The sequence below is a fragment of the Barbus barbus genome (genome assembly GCF_936440315.1).
Source record: "Barbus barbus genome assembly, chromosome: 6".
Classification (NCBI taxonomy): Eukaryota; Metazoa; Chordata; class Actinopteri; order Cypriniformes; family Cyprinidae; genus Barbus; species Barbus barbus.
In genome coordinates this window covers 34,335,033-34,353,639 of record NC_136734.1, presented here as the reverse complement: position 1 = coordinate 34,353,639, position 18,607 = coordinate 34,335,033, and the positions used below count along the sequence as shown (strand labels likewise).

General features: G+C 37.1%; 1 protein-coding gene across 2 annotated transcripts in view; it reads left to right on the top strand.

Moving 5' to 3' along the window:
• Nucleotides 1-343: 343 nt before the first annotated feature.
• The window catches only part of eeig1b (estrogen-induced osteoclastogenesis regulator 1b), a 33,008-nt gene continuing 14,744 nt past the window's right edge, over nucleotides 344-18,607 (top strand). Inside the window, exons 1-3 of one of the 2 annotated variants that reach the window (XM_079419107.1) lie at nucleotides 344-527; nucleotides 783-826; nucleotides 906-1,204. In XM_079419107.1, the coding sequence (XP_079275233.1) occupies nucleotides 1,059-1,204 (146 nt within the window). In that variant the 5' untranslated portion in view covers nucleotides 344-527; nucleotides 783-826; nucleotides 906-1,058. The remainder of the gene's footprint in view (nucleotides 528-782; nucleotides 827-905; nucleotides 1,205-18,607) is intronic. The other variant, XM_079419106.1, reaches the window with a different exon arrangement.

Sequence of the window (18,607 nt, the reverse complement as noted above, 5' to 3'; positions counted from 1 at the left end):
CATGTATCCGGCCACGAGATGGCGCTACATTCACGACAAATCCCAAGCAACGATTTTCTGCTTTATCACAAACGCGCGAAATCCTCTTTATTCTCCAAGTTTTTGTTTTCTGCCTCCCTAGAAACCGCTGATGGTACTTATGGTACTGATGAATCTCTAATGCCAGTATCACAACCTACATAATAGCAAAGCTAAACTACGCGTCTGAACTCTGAATGTTTCGCTGTTTTAATAGTAAAGTCTGGAGTGCTGTTGCGTTCCTGTGGATGTAACGGGAGTCTCGAACGCTCTCGGTGAACTGCTCCGCTGTATTTAGGGAAATCCACGCGTCCATGGAGGCGGCGCTTACCGGAGTTCACTAAAGAGCTGCTAGACTGTTTCAGCCCAGCAGTCCGTCAGTCAACCCTTGACTCAACGTTAAACAGTTGATTTCGATTCGAGTAAGTTAATTCTATTATGGGTCGTTTTTTGAATCGTTCCGTCCAGTGATTTCCATCCTGGCTGCCATATGAAAACTCTTCATCGACGTAAGTATTCAACTGTCTCTATGAAATTTTTCAGTTACGACATTAGAAACAACAACAGACGACTGCTTTCGATTATTGGAGAGAAAAGATGATGGTCGTTTCGTTAGATATCGTCAGTAACTCTCAAAAAGCATAAGATATCTCTCCATGGTTAAATGAATGGTGCCAGTGGAGCACCAGGGATCTTTACACCTGGATATAATAGACTTCTTCAAGGTAACTAACTCTCCAGGGAATGTGTTTGCTTTTCTGTAGAGACTGTAGCGTTCCCGCAGTGCTTCCCCTGTACTGGTTTTAAGGTAAGTTATGATATACTTTTTAGTGTTTACTTGATATAGAGCCTGTCTGACCGGTCTAAGAGTGAGTTTTACCCCCTAGGTTCTTCTGGACAACCTCAGTCCTCCCAGAGATGCTGAACCAAAGCACATATATTGAGAAGGACTTCCAAGCACCAGATTAAAAAACTGCAGCCATCTCCCCGTCTTCATCTACGTCTGCCTTCAAACATCCAAAGTCCAGTCTCAAAAGAATATGGCGTTTTTAATTAAAAAGAAGAAGTTCAAGTTTCAAATACACTTCACCCTGGAGGAGCTCACGGCTGTGCCGTTTGTGAACGGGATGCTCTTCTGCAAAATCAGGCTGTTGGATGGTGGAGACTTTTCCATTTCTTCATCCAGGTAAGATTTGGGATCCTCTCTGACTGTATTGGACCATGATATCCATGGTTTCTGCCAAATAAAATACTTGCTAGGGCAGCGAAGCTCTGGTAACGTTTTATAAGATACTACAGTTTAAAAAAATTCTGTAAATTCTGAATTTATAGTCATTTCACTAACTGTGGTAACTGTTTTTTTATTTTGGATTTACTGTGGATACAAATGGTATGATTATTGATGAATGATGGTGTGCATTGAAAAATGTTCTTTGGAGCTCTAGGATGGGTGGAAAGACATTTTGCATTAGATTTTGCTGTTGTCTATGGTATAGGTTTCATTAAGAGCACTTGTTCAGACCTTCAGGTTTTGTTTAGCCCACCCTGCAGCGCTCAACAATTTCTGAGTCCATTTAAAGTGCACTTAGAAGACCACACAGGTTGCTTCAGGGGTCTCACATCAAAAGTTAAGACATTTTTTTAGGGGTCAGGGTCAAACCACTGGCATTCTTTACATTGTTTACCCAGGTAAAGGATTTGCTCTTTTAATCAATGCACACAGACCGCCTGAATGACCATGTCCATTTTCATGATTTCTTTTGTTTATGACTAATTCTGAACACATTTCTGCACTTGGACTGTGGTTTAAAATGATAGCACACAGATGTCAGCAGTATGATTGTTTATAAATAGAAGCTTAAGCCCTTAGTAGGCTAGACTCACTGCTGGGCAAGTCCAATCAGACTCAGCCCAATTAGAAGAATAAAGGTGTATTAGTAAATCTGAGTGAATCAGCTGTTGTGTATGTTGACAAGTGATATATAATTCCAACATTTGAATTCCAAAAATACTTGGATGAATCTTGCATGTGATATTTTCATTGCAGTTTGTTGTCATTTTTAAAACATTTTAACGTATCATGGACTTTGCAGCCATGTGATAAAGAACAGGGATTGGTCGCAATTAAAGATAATTATGTTTAACTAATGTTCTTATTTATTTAATCATTTTTAAGCAATGTTCACGCTTTTCTGCTATGAGATCTTTCACCAAGCTATACTTTGTGTGTGTATGTATATATATATATATATGTATGTATGTATGGGTATATGTATGTATACACACAGACACGCGCACACACACACGCATAGTAAACATTTACAATGGTAGAAATGTTTTCTATTTGAACTTTATATTCATTAAAGAATGCATCACAGTTTCTACAAAAATACTGTTTTTAAAATTGATAATAAAAAGAAATGCAGATTAGCATATTACAATGGTTTCTAAAGGATGACGTGACACTGGAAAACTTAAATAATGGCTGATGAAAATTCAGCTTTGCCATCACAGGAATACATTACTTTTTAAAAGTAGATTAAAATGGAAAAGTTATTTTAAAGTGTAATCATATTTTACAATATTAGTTTTTTTTTTTACTAGATTTTTCATCAAAACTAATTCTGCCTTTTATTTATATAAAATAAAATAAAATGAGGTATTAAAAAAATAAAATATTTTTTTATTTTTTAAATAATAAAATGGCACCAAATAACAGTGTTTAGTTGATTAGTGGTTTGGATAAGATAATCCATCTAGTTGATTTCAACATAGCTGAACATGAAAAACTAATAATATTTGAGAGAGAGCACAAAAAACAGTAATGTGTCAGTCTATTTGAAGTTGTCTTGTGTTGTGAAGTTGTTTTTAGTGGCGTATGACTGGAGGTGGTGTATTGTGTGGGCGCATTGACTTGCTAGTAGTGCCAGGCACAGAGAGTGCCCTCGTTCTGGTGCACTGAGATGACCTCCGCATTCATTCTGCACAATGCCTTGTGTATCTGACACAAGGAGTTAGAAGAGGGTTATGTCATGAATGTCCCAACACCACCATTCCTCAGATGGCCCGATTGAGAGATTCGATTGCATAGATGGTAGGAACAGAGTGTGTGGTAATTTCAAGGGATAGAAAGTGAAAAAACAAGACGAGACGGATAGGAACTAGAAATGGAATGCAAGATTGATAGAGGAATAATGCATGAAGGGGAAAATGAGGGTGAAGAGAGAAAGCAAAAAACCGGACAGAGACTTCAGTGATAGTCCAAACAGAGAGCCGTTTGTCTGACTAAGCCATGGTCCTGTTTCCCTCAGCCCTCCTCCCCTCGCTCATTCTTTTCTCTCTTTTTCTCATGTTTCTTCATCTTTCTGTCCGCTTTATGAGTGTAGATTGAGTTCATGCAGTGCTTGATTGACAAGAGGAAGCGCTCAGAGTCATGACAGACCAAGAATGCCCCATATTATTACTAGAATCTTTAGAGCATCATATCATTAAGATCTTGCATCCTTAAGCTGATCACAGACTCGTTCCGCAGCTTTTCCACGCTTGATTTTCGCATAAGGTATGGGAGAAATCAGATCAACGTGATGATAAAACTTTCTCTTGAGGCGGTTAATGCAGATGTGGACAGAAGTCATTAGTTTCCAGGGGCTGTCCAGGCTTGCTGTCGGAGGGCAGTGGAGCTTGAAGTGCTGATAGGGCTGCTTTTTAACGGTTGGCATGCGCAGAGGTGGGTGCATGCAGTTACAGGTCCCGTTCAGACATTCACAGTCATGATATGTAAAATATATATGACATTATGTAAACTGTTGTCACCGCCGCTGGCTGGCCATCGTTATTTTTTGGTGCTTCCTGTTTGTGGTTAACACCCAAACCCCTAAAGGATGTAGCTGAAAGACTGTAGTTTGAGTTATATAACATTCTTGTTGCAGTATCATTACTGTGGAAGAGGTTATACAGAAGCAGCAGTTGCTAAGGAAACAGTTGTGCGAGTGTGTGTGTGTGTGTGTGTGTGTGTGTGTGCCCTAGTCTCTCCATTGATGTCAGTTTTTGATGAAATTGCTCTGTAATTGTAATCATTAAAGGGATGCTCATCTCTCTTCCTTCCGAAGATGACAGATGATAAATACTCAGCAGCCATGTGCTTTTGATTCACACAGGTTTATTTCCTGTTCACACCATAAAAACTATAATTATAACTGCTTACAGTTTTAATATTCACTCTAATTCTTTGAGAATGGGGAAGTTCGCAACAGGCCATTCAGTCATGTAGTTTTGGGATTATTGGCATTGGCCAGTAATAACCACACCTGTCTGACAAATGAATGGAACTTGTCTAATTTCCTTAGTGGATAATAGAATTATTATTTTAAAGAAATATTATAGATAATATTGCTCAAATTCTAAAATTAAGTGCTGAGCAAAATATGTACTCAATGTAATAAAATAAAATATAATTTTATTACATTGAGTACATATGCTATATTCATTATCCATAAAGGAAATGATTCAAATTCTGTCCAATAAAACTCTCTCTATATAAAATGTTAGTAGTAGTAAGTACATTATATTCTTTTGAAGATTCCTGAGAAGAAAAATCCTACTTTATACAAAAACGTTAAGCAGCACAACTGTTTTCAGTGTCGATAAATAAAATATGATTGTATGTTTCTTGTCCAGCAGATCAGCATATAGGCTAATATCAGGATCATTTTTGAAGTTTCATGTGACAAAAGTTTAGAATGGTATTATATACTGGTTTTTATATACAGTATAGACATTGACCTTAATGTATAGATATTGGCAGCATCCACTGAAAAAATAAATATCATTGACCACTACATTATAAAGCCGTTTTTGTTTTAGATTTAATCTTTTGGTGCTGATTGATTTTAAATGAACAAAGAGAAAGCTGAAGGAAGAAAGAGGATCCAGTTTCTCTCTGCTCACTGTGTATTATTGGGACCGGCTTTGACAAATCGAGCAGAACCTCATTCTTGAAATTCCACTGGAAGAGTTACACCCCGGAACAGACACACAGGTTATGCTAAAGAACAATGTGAGATTATGAAAATAAATCAGTCTCTTTTTCATTGTCAAGAGCCCATTCATGTGCATTCACAGCTGTGGCTTTTTGTGTTCAGTATCTTAGCAACAGGGTCTCAAACGAAACCATTGAAAATGTGGCACTTAAGGTATACAAAACACACACACAAACACACTTCCACAATGATGCATACCTTTAATGAGCATGTAAGTTAAGATGAAAGGTGGTGAATGCTTTTTATGCTTAAACTAAAATTAGAGCAGTAATAAACAGAGGATATAGGCTGTGTATAGCTTTTGTGGCGTTCTCATACACCCATTAATGTCAATATTATATTCATGTCATATATTATATGTCTTATCTGAAACTCCAGATGCAGTCCATTCATGCACATAGGGCATAATGTTAATATGAGGTGCTTATCTCTCTCCCACAATGCACCACAAAAACAACACTTTATCTGCGCTCTCTGGGTTTATTACAATCATAAATTGTGATTTGTTTTTTCCTCACCTGTTTGTCCTTTTTTCTTTTTTTATGGACCCTTAAGATCAGTATCTGGCTGTCTCTGAGTTCAGGAGTTAAATTCTTCTGGTGACTGTGCACACCACAAGGTTGATAGTTCATGGCATGTGCCATCGGCTTGCTTATGCAGCACAAGAAGGCAGAAGGACAAGGGTCTCATCCCATACTGGCCGCCGTGTTATTGGGCTACAACTGCTCAATGAGAGTCTCAGCAGTGCACCTGCTCTCAGTGGGGACAGACTGAGGCTCCTAAACCACCTCCTGTAGACACTTTGTGAGACAGATTGCTGTGAACCAAACAGATGTAGGTAAACAGTTGGGGAGTCTTGCATTTACCGTAAACAACTGGACTTTGCACCATCTGACCTTTTTTTTGACGTTAGCTACTATTTTACAGACATCCGTTAGTCAGTTATTAGTGGTGCTTGCTGTTATATATCCAAACTTTGGCACATGACCCTAATCTCATCTGCTTCTAACTTAAATTATACCCTAAAATTGAAAATTTTGTTGAGGAGAGATGTGCTATAACTTCTTTTGGCAGATGATAAATCTCGCAAAAAAAAAAAAATCCCTTCAATTTGCAATGTGTGTTTACATGCACAACAATACACTGATAACTATCAAAAATATGCTTATTTTGACAATGAAAGAATACCAGGTGAATAAGTCCACTGTACTGTGAAAGCAAAGTGAGATCCCTCTTACCATATCAGTAATCCTTACAATCTCTAAGAGGAAAAATTCCACTTCTGTTTTCATGTTTTGAAGATAAGATAAGAAAATGATTGTATTAGCACCACAGGTAAATTTCCATTACAGTAGCAACACTTTATCAATCCTGTAGCTCAAAGAGCAGAGCACAAAGCTAGCAACAGCATGAGTTTGATTTCCAGAGAATGCATGAACCTGATAAAATGTGTTTGTGCAACGCGAGTCACTTTGGGTAAAAACATCAGCCAGATGCATTAATGTAAATGTCAGTACGAATCATGTATACACTGCTTTTCAAATGTATGGGGCCGGTTAGATTTTTGAAGCCTAATATTCTCACATAAAATCAGTGATATTGTGAAATAATTTACAATTTGAAAGAACATTTTTGTATGTTAATGTATTTAAAATGGAATTTATTCCTGTAATGGCAAAGCTGAATTTTTAGCAGCCATCGCTCCAGTCTTCAGCATCACATGATCTTTCAGGAATCCTTTGAAAAAACTTCTGTGATAAATAGAAATAGAAATCTTTTGTAGCATTAAAGGTATTTTGCTGTCAATTTTGGTCAGTTTATTGCATATTTGCTGAATAAATGAAGTCACTTCTTAAAAAGATAGGCTACTTAGTGGCTTTCGAATAGTCTTATTTAATATAGGCATTCAATAAAATATGCACTATAATATAACATAATAATATAACATAAAAATACCATTCAATGATTGAATACTAGGTTAAAAATGTCACAGAGACAGTTAAGTGTCTGCAATGCAAATATATTAAAAACTGTATATAAATCATGCTCTCTCGAGTCGTGACAGTGGGCAGAAAGGAGTTTCTGTGGCTCTCAGTGGTGCACCGAAACATAAGTTAAGAACTGTCTCTCGTTTTCCCATGAATTCAAGAGTCTGTGGGCATATTGTGGGAAAATATGGAAGAAAGTGGAAGACCGATAAAAAGTGAGCACCATCTGGAAGTGAGTTTCACACAGAAGTAGGTTAAATGAAGTCCTGGGGGAACAGAAGGGTGGAGGGACAGAGGGAATGAGGACAGGCTTTACTTCTCAAAACATGACTGGCCCTTTTCCTTCTGTCACAAGAAATAGTCTTAGTTTTTTAGGTTTTTGTGATTCCTTATTTCTCATGTTGTATTTTACAAATCTGTTCAAGTGTATGTGTGTGAGTTCCGCTCTTGCAGCTCTTTCACAGCTGTGTCTAATGCACCCTGGTTTTGCATAGTCACAGGTTTCCAGTGGTCAAAGTTCAGCTGCCGGATGTGTTGCAGGGTTTCACAGACAACATAGTTGAGAATGTCCATTTAATTGACCTCCCTCCCCTTCATGCGTTCCTCCTTTCCTCACACCGCTATATGCAAACACTGCGGTGCAGTCGACAGTGTGTCTTGACGGCTTTAATAAACGCATCTCCTCCACCTCAAATCTTCAGTCAGCCTGTTTAAAACCCTCTAAAAATGGTGTAGACTAAGCCGCGTTATCAGCACAAGCAACAGACATTATCTCTGGCGTATGTCCACACCTGTTACAAGGTAACCGTATTTAAATTACAAGCCTTGATACTGTATAGCCTGCTATTATGAAAATATAGCCACACCAACCAACTGTTTTGTTTTTTGTAAGCTTAGGGCAAAACTCATACAATACGTACAGTCCCAAACAGGATGAAACATGATATTGTTACCATTCTAGAACATTCTTTGCTCATTCACGTGTCAGATTCTTTATATCAGTGTATTTATGGCTATTTTGTTGCGGTACAGTGTGAGACTAATACTGTCTGATAGATTTGGGTTATATTAAATGAGCACATGTTTTGGTACGCTTGCACCATCAAAGCCAAGCTCTTGTGTCTGGATACTTCATTACATACACCAAGCCTAAATCAAAGCCTTTGTTCTGAGACAACCTACCACAGAAAGAAAGAAAAGTCCTCTGGTGAATAATGACTGACATTAAGCTGGCTGTAATGTTCCAGCAGTACTTTATTATTACTGTTGGCTTAAAGTGCCCATTTAAACATTCAAGAGAAGAAATTACTTGGTGATTTTGCACCATGTTGCCCTTACATTTTGTACTTTATGCAAATTTTAGACTGTTTAGATTTGTCTATTGTTCTCTCCTCAACAATGTTTTTGTGGTTGTGCCTCTGCACGTTAAGACGCTAATCATTGTGTTTTATTTTCTGCTTTTTCTCCAATCTGTTCCTGTCCACTTAAGATGCATTTGCCACACAGCGCCTGCGCTCTGATTGTGATCTCGGAGCAGTAAATCCCAGAATTTAGGCCCTCATTCATAGACAGGCTTGGAGAGCTTGCTAGATCAAAGGTCACATTCTTTTTAAGACATAAAATTGGTTGCTACTCTTCAAAGGCGAGTTCGTCTTTACCATTAGGTTATTATCCCAGCCCTCTCTTCAGTTCCTTTGTCGGATAAAAGATACATACTAGCATGTATTTGTGTGTACAAGCGTAGACCTGTACAGTACATGTGTGCTATTAAGTCACATATATAATGCAACATACAGTATATGTAAAATTTCCCATTGTGACGTATAGTGAAACAGCTTCTCAAACGAGAAGCTTGATTTTGATGTTGTTTGCGAGCGAGAGGGATCGCCTCATCAACACCTTGGTTACATATAATTATATATTTAATGTAACAAGTCTTTAATTTCATGCATAAATGTAAAGCATACTTGCAAACAATTTAGAGACATTATGCTGTTTAGCGTTCCTCATATAACACACACATTTCTAAATTAGTGTAATCACTAAAGCATTTAGCCCATTGGCTACATAGAGAACATTATTGGTAAGTTCAGTCTTGCCTGTTTTATGAGAAATGCCTGACATAGAAAGGACGAGCAGCTGAATGAGGAAAACACAACTGGCAGTTTTCACTTAAACCCATTTAGATCTATATTTAATGCTATACTATACATTATATTAATTCACAAATGATCTCATGTCAAATGGTATAAAATGACCTAAAATAAGTCTACACTAAACAGGCTTAAGCCCGATTCGGACAGTAATTGTTTCTCAGGGGGTCGTAAGTGATTTTGACCATATACAGGGGGTAGTCGGTGATTTAATTGCCGTCCGAAACCAAGACGTCTGTGTTTTTCTCTCACCACCCCCGTAAAAATCCCCGGCCAAATTACCTACTGTTTTTTGACAAACACCAAGGTCGTGTGGTAATTTAATTGCCGTCCGAATCCACAATTCAGCGTTTAAACCTTTTTGGAACACTCCCGAACACCGTACTGAACACAAACTGTTGTACTTCGGTGTAATTTGCATACATATTTATTTCTGAAATGCTGGAAAGTATTTAAAAGAACAATACTTTCTGCTCCACCACAGCGAGTGAGAGCAGAAAGAGAAGAAAAGCATGTAAACATTCGAAATGGGTCTTTATTATGGCAGCGGCAAGTATGCAATACAATTTTAAAATGTGTATTATAAACGGATATATATCGCATATAACTATAGCGCATATTTTCCTATTTTTAAACTGGAGATTTAAATAATCAAATAATAAATAGGATTATACATTTATAAAATATGCTTGGAATAATAAGAATATATTTTACGTAAGTATTTTTAAATGCATTTTACACAATAATAAGAATAAATTAGTAAAAAAAGAATTTTATTCGCAGGATCACAGAACTCGCTCCTCCACTGTGAATAAATCGCCGTCCGAATCCATGAGCTTTATCACTGAGGTGATATGTAAATTAATTTTTACAGTCGTCCATATGAGAAACATTTACCGTCCGAATCAGGCTTTACGTTGACAATCATCAGAAGAATGCTTGGATTTCATCTCTGGGTCAATAACAGCAACAATGCCTTCTGACCTACAGAGAGCTCCACCACAGAACTATTAAGAGAAGCTGGGAATAATCAACCAGTGGCTTAAAGTACAAAATAGTTTGTATCTGTCAATCCCACAGCAGCGTTCTTCTCTACACCCCTTCATTTTCTTGCTTGTTTTCTTTTTGGGTCTCTCCCTCTATAAGTCAGCTGAGAGAGCCTGAGTCAGTCTGTACTGCTCCTCCAACCACAAACACGTGAGGGAGCGAGAAATAAAGAAGTGAAGGGAAAATAGGCCTGTATAGAGTGATATTAGTAAAATGTGACTAACATCAGGAGACACTGTATGCTGGTCTCGCTATAAAGATTTGGAGTTGATTTCAAAGAGTTTCAAAGATATCGGTTATAAGATATCAGTTTTGATAACTTCATTGTTTTCAGTTGATCTTATATTTGTTTGTTTTCACCCAACCGGATCTCCCACAGCAGCAGCATTTCATATCGTTTGGCTCTCCGTGCAGTAGTTATTGGCAGTATGTCTCACTCATAAAGACTTGAGTTTGATTTTTCTCATCTGCATCGGCCTGTGTGTGTTTCTGGCTCTTCTCTTAGGGTCTGGCCTGTCCCATGTGTTCTGATCTATTCCAGTGGAATGAGAGATGACTGTACAGTTGCAGAGAGCCTGGAGCCTCTGAAAGCAGTTCTCCATTTTGACCTCCAGATTTCAGCTCTCAGTTGAGAGAACAATGTTCTGACTACTGATTGAGTGTTTAATGCTCTTTAAAGGCAGTGTGTGTGTCTCTACGTGACCCGACCTCCTCCACACCAACCATTCCAATAATTCTGACCTTCTGAACGCTTTCAATCAGGAGTCAATTAAAGTGAGGTTTTGTTGGCAAATGCAGTCCACAGGGTCCACTTACAGAGACTCTGACCTCAAAGCCCATTAATTTGTGCCTCTATTGTAGAGATACGAAGAGTGAACCACACTGCAAGGTTGGTCACGTGTGTAAATCATGTAGGACTGGTCTCCAGGCCTTTCCTTGTATATTACGCAACAGCTAACACTGATAATATCAAAAGGCCCCCCAGTTGTTATTTGCATACCTTATCAGAGAGGAGAAGAGTCACACTGAACACTATAATCCAGTGTTCAGTGTGTCAGGGTTTTATAGCTGTTCAGAAATCATTTAGCCAGGCTCTAAGGAGGTCCTTCCTTTTCACCTCAATGTGAATGGATTATTTATCAAACTCAGGATGGATTTGAGTTCCACCTACGCAACCGCAATACATTTTTGCTTTCATGGCAGGTCAATCAATTTACGTATGATACAATCTTTGCATCCTCAGGCAGGTCGATTAATTCACCGTTTTGAATAGTTGAAGGCTTAGGCATTAGTTAGAACTTGTTTAAGATCACTGGGCTTCTAGAAGGAGTACATTTGTATTTGGTTGTCCCCCTAAACCTCAAACGGTATTGAATGGCAGCATTGAGAGAGAAGTTTCTGGTAGCTGTGTGTCACTGCCTGAACCTGTGAGATGTCAACATCACAGGAATCTCTGAAAGCTGGATTGCATTACAAAACCACCCTTCTCTTCTTGGCTACCACAGGTACACCCTAATCTCAGCGCATGAGAGATCATTACATAATTCAATAAAAAAGCAGATCCCTCTGTATGACTGTATCAGTAGATTAGTTTAATCTTGTGTGTGTGTGTGTGTGTGAAAGAGAGAGGAATCGGTTATTCTCTTTTTTTATTTAAAAGTTTAGCATCAGGACACATTAGGATACATTAAATTGATCAAAAGTGACATAAAAGCCATGCATTTGTTACAAAAGATTTGTATGAAAAATAAATGCTGTTCTTTTGAACTTTCTATTACTTAAAAAATGTATCTTTGTGTATCACGGTTTTCTCAAAAATATGATTCAGCACAACTGTTTTCAACTGTACTAATAATAAGAAATGTTTCTTAAGCACCAAATCAGCATATTAGAGTGATTTCTGAAGGATCTTGTGACTTCTTTCAAACACATAAAATACATATATCATCAACCCCAAACGTCTGAATGGTAGTGCACATGGGACTAGTTTTCCCAGAGGAGGTTAGGTTTCATGAGCATGGTTTGTGATTTTAATCCCATCCTAATTGAAAAAGGCCTATTTTCTCACACAAATTTGGTATTATGGAGAAAATTACCTACTATTTTTCAGGTAAATCAGGGTTCTTCTGAGAAATCTAACTCTGTTGAGGAGCAATGTCTTTGATTGCTGAATGCCGTCCCCCCTCCACAATGCTTCTTATTTATTTTGTGAAATACTTCAACTAAAGGTTAAAGCTAAAGATTCTGAGTAAAATAACAGTTTTTGGGTCAAGCGCTGTTGCCATCCCGTCTGACGAAAAATCTAAATCAATCTGTACTGAAACTGTAGTAGCAGCATCAGAATCTTCAATCCAGTTAATGCCTTACTATATATATGTATCCTGATCACATTACCTTCTGTAGCGTCTGACAAACATAAGCATATCTGTAGTGTTCTTTGTTGTACATGCACACATGTTTCTGATCCAGATGTTTGTGTGGATCTACAGGAGAATGGGCTTTAACACCAGTCCTGGATTAACTGTCTGTCTAAACAGATGGGCTCAGATTAACTCTTGGTTTGGAATTTAGGCTACAGTTGAGACTGCAGAAAGGGCACAATCAATAATACACATTATTCAGATTAATTTAAAGAGCATTCATCACTGTTTGGGCAGAGATGTAAAGATGTCAAAACACTTGGTTTAAAATGCTAATTCCACTGCTGTCAACTGATTGGATGAGGCTAAACACTGAATATGCTCCACATCAAATCAGTTTTTTTTCCATTTTTCGTAGTCTTTGTGTTTAAGACACAAGCAACAACAGTAGTGCCTTTCTGGCCCAGCAGAGTGTCTGTGGAGAGAGGCACGTAGTGTTTGTGAGGGATGATCTTAGCATAGTCTTTACCATGGGAGAAGATTGATGCTCTCAATGGAACCTCTGGAATGCTGTTATTGTGTTTACACCCAGACAACGTCATACCTCACCCTTACGCACAATTCGAGGGCATGTAGAAAAATTGAAAGAATTATGAATAGCTGGCAAATGGCTCTTTATAAAAAACATTTTTATATATATTTACACATATGCAACGTTAAAAAGTTAGGGGTCAGTAAAATAATACTTTTATTCAGCAAGGACACATTAAGTTTATCAAAAGATTTCTATTTCAAGTTTAAAGTTTAATTAAAAAAAAGAAAAAAAAGAAGTATGGTTCGCACGTGGTTTCCAAATATCAAGCAGCGCAGCTTTTTAACATTGATTGTAAGAATTTTTTTCTTGAACCAAATCACCATATTAGAATGATTTTTGAGGAATCTGATGGTTGATAATGTGGCTGCTTAAAACTCAGCTTTGCAATCAGGAATAAATTACATTTTAAAGTGTTATAGTAAAAAAAACTGTTATTTTAAATTATACTTGTTTTGTTGTATTTTTGATCAAATAAATGCAGATTTGATGAAAGTCAGGAACTTCTTTAAAAAACATTACAACATCTTACTAACAGCGAACTTTTGAAAAGATATTAAAATATACTTTCTTCTTTTTCCAATAAATCTCTTTTTAAGGAATAATCTAAACAGCTTACGCTCTGTCAGGAAGACATAACACTAAACAATTTTTGCTTAAAGTTTCCCTTTAATCATCACGGCTGTGTGTTTGCTACTAGATGCTCCACTAAGCTAATGAGCTCTGATGAAATATAGATATCAGCCACTCCAGTGCTTCACATGGCTTTCTCTTTGAGTTTTTCAACATGGAGTGAACCATGAATAATTTATTAGGGCTGATAATCTTGAGTTGGTCACGTTTTAAGGTGCAGCACGTGTCCGTATCCCACATGATGCCATAAAACTCACTGTTTTTGGATGTTGTGCTAAAGTTTCAGTGGCAGCGGTCCCCAGCCAAAGCTGATAAAGCAGGTAGTGGGAAGGGGCCTCTACGACCTGTGGCCAGAAAACTTCACACAAAACCAGACATGTCTAGAGCCTATAAAATGCTTTTCACCTCATTTCAAGCCAAGTCCTAACCAGGTGTGACTCGATAAAAAGACAAGTGATAAAAGTTCCATCTTTTCCATGTATTTCCAAGTTTTTGTCCTAACCAGTTCGGACAAGTCAGTGTATCATAAGTAGCCCCGCCCACTGCAAAATTTAATTGGTCCATATTCCAGCTCCTCCTGTACATTAAACAATAGCTTCTAGGTTGTGCTAGTGTTACGTTGTTCTGCATATTTATGTTCAGTGCAAACACACAAATCGCTTGTCACTGGAAACGTCTTAGAAACGGTCTCAGTCTTATTTCTCAGAGCTCTGTGCTTCCATATATGGAGAGTGTGTGAGCATATCTTCTCCATATGACCATATACTGTGCTCAGTATAGGCCTAGTAGTGAGCTCACATTGCAAGTGATCGCCACACATCCACGTAACATTCACTGTTCTTTTCAGGAGCCTGCATGACATCAGTGCAACTTAATGATGTGTATATCTGTAAAGTAGGTCATGTTGTTTATTTTTCCTTTAAATTCATGTTGCATTGTTCTCATCCCGTATGCTCCCACTGAAGGTGTACGCATGTGCTTTGTGGATGCATGTGTGCTTACATGTGCATGTATGTCCTGTATGACTCATATTTTCATTCCTCTCTCCAACATTCCTGTTCTCCCTGATCCAGATGAGGAATGCGTCTGCTGCCTCTCTGATCTGTTACAGATTTTACACAGATGTGCATGATGAGTGTGAACGTCCTTTTGCATTTATTAAAGGGGAAAGCAGGATTCTTCCACTGTTAAACTTTTAGAACTCCCTGCTATGTCACTTAATGATTCATTGCAAGTTAAAGCCTCATCTCAAAATCTTAATGGTAATCATGAGCTCTATTTTTGTTTACTACAGTGCTTCATGTTAGGACATGTTGATGGAAAAAATATGAGATGGGAGGAAAGGTTATATTTATAGAGCTTATGTGTTCGCTCTGAAAACGTGGCATTCTGCCAGAAATAAGAAAATTTATGTTTGCTCGCAAAAGGTTTTTGCTTTACCGTAGATACTTTGCGATTGTTCTCAATTTTTCCGTTGCCCTGAGATCTTGCGTTTGTATGCAAAACTTTTGTTTTTCCCTGAGAAGACTTGCGTTTGCTCACAGATATTTTTCATTTTTACGAGATACTTTGCTTACACTTGCGAAGTTTTCTGTTCCTCTGAGATACATTGGATTTGCATCCAAAAGTTGTACGTTCCTCTGAGATACTTTACATTTGCTGCTAAAAGTTTTACGTTCTTTCCACGTTTGATCAGAAACGTTTTGTGTTCCTCCAAGATACATAGCTTGTGCTCACAAAAGTTTTCTGTTCTTCTGAGATACTTTTCATTAATATCAAAGAGCACATAAGTTGTTCCATTGTCCGTTTAGGGTCTGCTAATGTTAGCATATCAACATGTATTTATTATTCAGAAATGTATTTCTTATTATTGCAAAGAGGTCATCCAAGATATCCTTTATGTGTTATCATTCAGGAGCAGAAGCAAAAACAGCCTGTTTATTTCTAGTGGTCTGAGAGAGGGTGGGAAAACAAAATCATTACTGTTTTTGCTGCTGAAGACTTTTACTTGAATTATAATTGGTTTTTTGGTAAACACAAAATGCTGAAACTTTAGAGGCTGTTTTTGTTATAAAAGCACAAAATGCTAGTGTTTAATGAATAAGAATGTGCAAAACTATGTTTTCAAAACTAACAGGAAAGAATGACTAATCGACCAATCCTCCTTTGGGAGCACTGTGGGGTTTGTTGGGTTTTAGGTTCACCTAACCCAAATCAGATGTGTTTCTATCTTCTTTCTTTACATATAATGTGTTCAAAAACAGCTAAACGGGGGGCAACACAGGTTCAAAAGTTTGCGTGTTAAAAATGCAAACCTTGTGGTACAAGAGGCTGTAATAGCTGTGAGCTATTATTTAGATTTGTTTACATTTGCGTGCTCTTCACATGCAGGTGTCTTTGACTTCCTCTGTCGTGTCTCCTCATGTCATCAGTCTGAGCTCGTTTGCACCTGTCTGCATGCTTTGAATTTTTTACAAGTTTCAAATCCAAGAGAGGCTGCAAAAAGAAGAAAGAGATGGTGCGTTTGTTCATTTTCTGTTTGCTCTCAGTTGAATGTCCCTTATTGGCACTCACATGAGTGATCATCCAAGCCTCATGATCAGCAGATGAGTGCTTTGACAGAGGAACCAGAAGTCCGGTTATGTAAGACTGACTGTTCCTGCAGTGACATGATGGCACACCTGTGGGATGGGCCTTACGTAACAATGGAGTCTAACTGGACATTTACTGTGTGTGTGTGTGTGTGTGTGGTTGTGTGTGTGTGAGAAAGAAGGAGCAAAGTAAGATAACACTGAAGAGAGCTGTAGGGGATTTCATTAAAATCACTTTACTTTGAAGAATTAGTTCATTGTTTTACTGTAACTACTGTGCAGTTTGCACATTTATTTTTGCAAGCAGAAGTGGTTGCAAAAAGTCTTACTGGAGCAAAAAAAATTTTTAAGTGTAATGTGAATTTGACATTTTTTTTCTAAATTTTTTTTTTTTTTTTTTTTTTTTTGTGTTTTCTAAAAAATGTGCTTTCTTTTTGCTTGTGCATTAGCTTACATGCTAATTCTTAGGTGTTCTTAAGGGTTGGGCGATATGACCAATATCTTATATCATTATATGAGTAATTTTATATTATGGTAACAATATATATCACTATATAGTTATTTTTGCTTTAAATAAGGTCTTTATGATATCAACATTTTTGATGCCATAGAAATTTCATAAGTCTTGCCACCAGTGTCAGTATCACAAAAAACTAGTGCTGTCAAATGGTTAATCACGATTAATCGCATCCAAAATAAAAGTTTTTGTTTACATAATGTGTGTGTGCTGTGTATATTTATTATGTATATATAAAGACACACACATACAGCATATATTTTGAACATATTTACATGTATTTATATATCATATTTAAATGTATTTAATATATAAATGTAACAATTTTCTTAAATATATACATGCATGTGTGTGTTTATATATACACAATAAATCTACACAGTACACACATGTATTATATAAACTAAATGTGTTATTTTGGAAGCGATTAATCGCGATTAATTGTTTGACAGCACTACAAAAAAACAATATTAGCAAAAATAAAAACCTCAAGCTTATTGAAGACAAGTAAACAAATAAAAATAAGAAGCTAATCACAAGCAATAGGACAAAAAATTACAGTGGAACAAATAAATAAAGAAATGCTACATACTTTGTATAAACTAATCAAATGTATACAAACACTGCATATTCTTTACTTTGTAAATTCAATTTGTATTTCTTATGAAAGTAATTAAAGTGATTTAGTCAAAAGCAGTGAGAGATCTTCTCTCTTTTGTTGTTTGATTAACATGAATGAGACGCAGCAGGAATATTAGACTGCTGTCACTTTAAGAGCTGTCCGGATCCAGTATACTGCTTTCTTTCTCAACTGCTTGCTTTCACTTAAGACCTACTGTGTTTATGAGGGTACTTGCTAATTGTTAATTTACATTGGTAGGATGCATTAAAATCCTTATTAAAGACAAGGTAGACAGAGTAACATGTGTACACTAACAAGAAAGTGTTTGACTTAAAGCGGCACTATCTCAAGAAAGCACTAAGAATCCACATACACACGACCAATGATTTAAATCTTCATAACAAGTGGAACCTAATCATTGTTTTGATATTGAGATGTGAGTCCAGAGAGGATCGATCCTTGTTTATTAAACTCTAATGAGGTCTATGAGGCTTTACACTTTAGTGAGCTTGCTATCATTTGATTACAGTTATGACTAAGGAGTGTCACATTTCATGATATTTTGGCAGTCATCAATCATGATAGGAAGTCAGTTGTTAACCATTATACCACAGTGACTGTAACATGTCACAGATATTGAGGTCATTCCCTTTTATCCACATTGACTTGTATTTGGACAGTCCCGCTGGAGCATCCCAGGGTTCAGTGCCTTCCTCATGGGCACAACAGTAATGGCATCTCTCATGTGATTCAAACCTAACTGTAGTGATGTTTAGCCACTTGTCACACCAAATTATGGTTTAATGCAGCAAATGTGAGTGTTCATTGAGTTACCCTAATTGAGTTGGCTGGCCCATTTTTGTTTTATTTATTTGATTTTTTTTTTTATTTGTCAAAAGTAGTGAATAAAAAGAAATTGCTTCATAATGGAAAGGATCAACTTTCTCACCTAATTGTGAAAGAATGGGAGTTTTATCAGCTTTGTTCACGTCACAGATTCAAGTTGTTACAGTCAAGTTAGATATTTTCATTGCAGCACAAGTGATT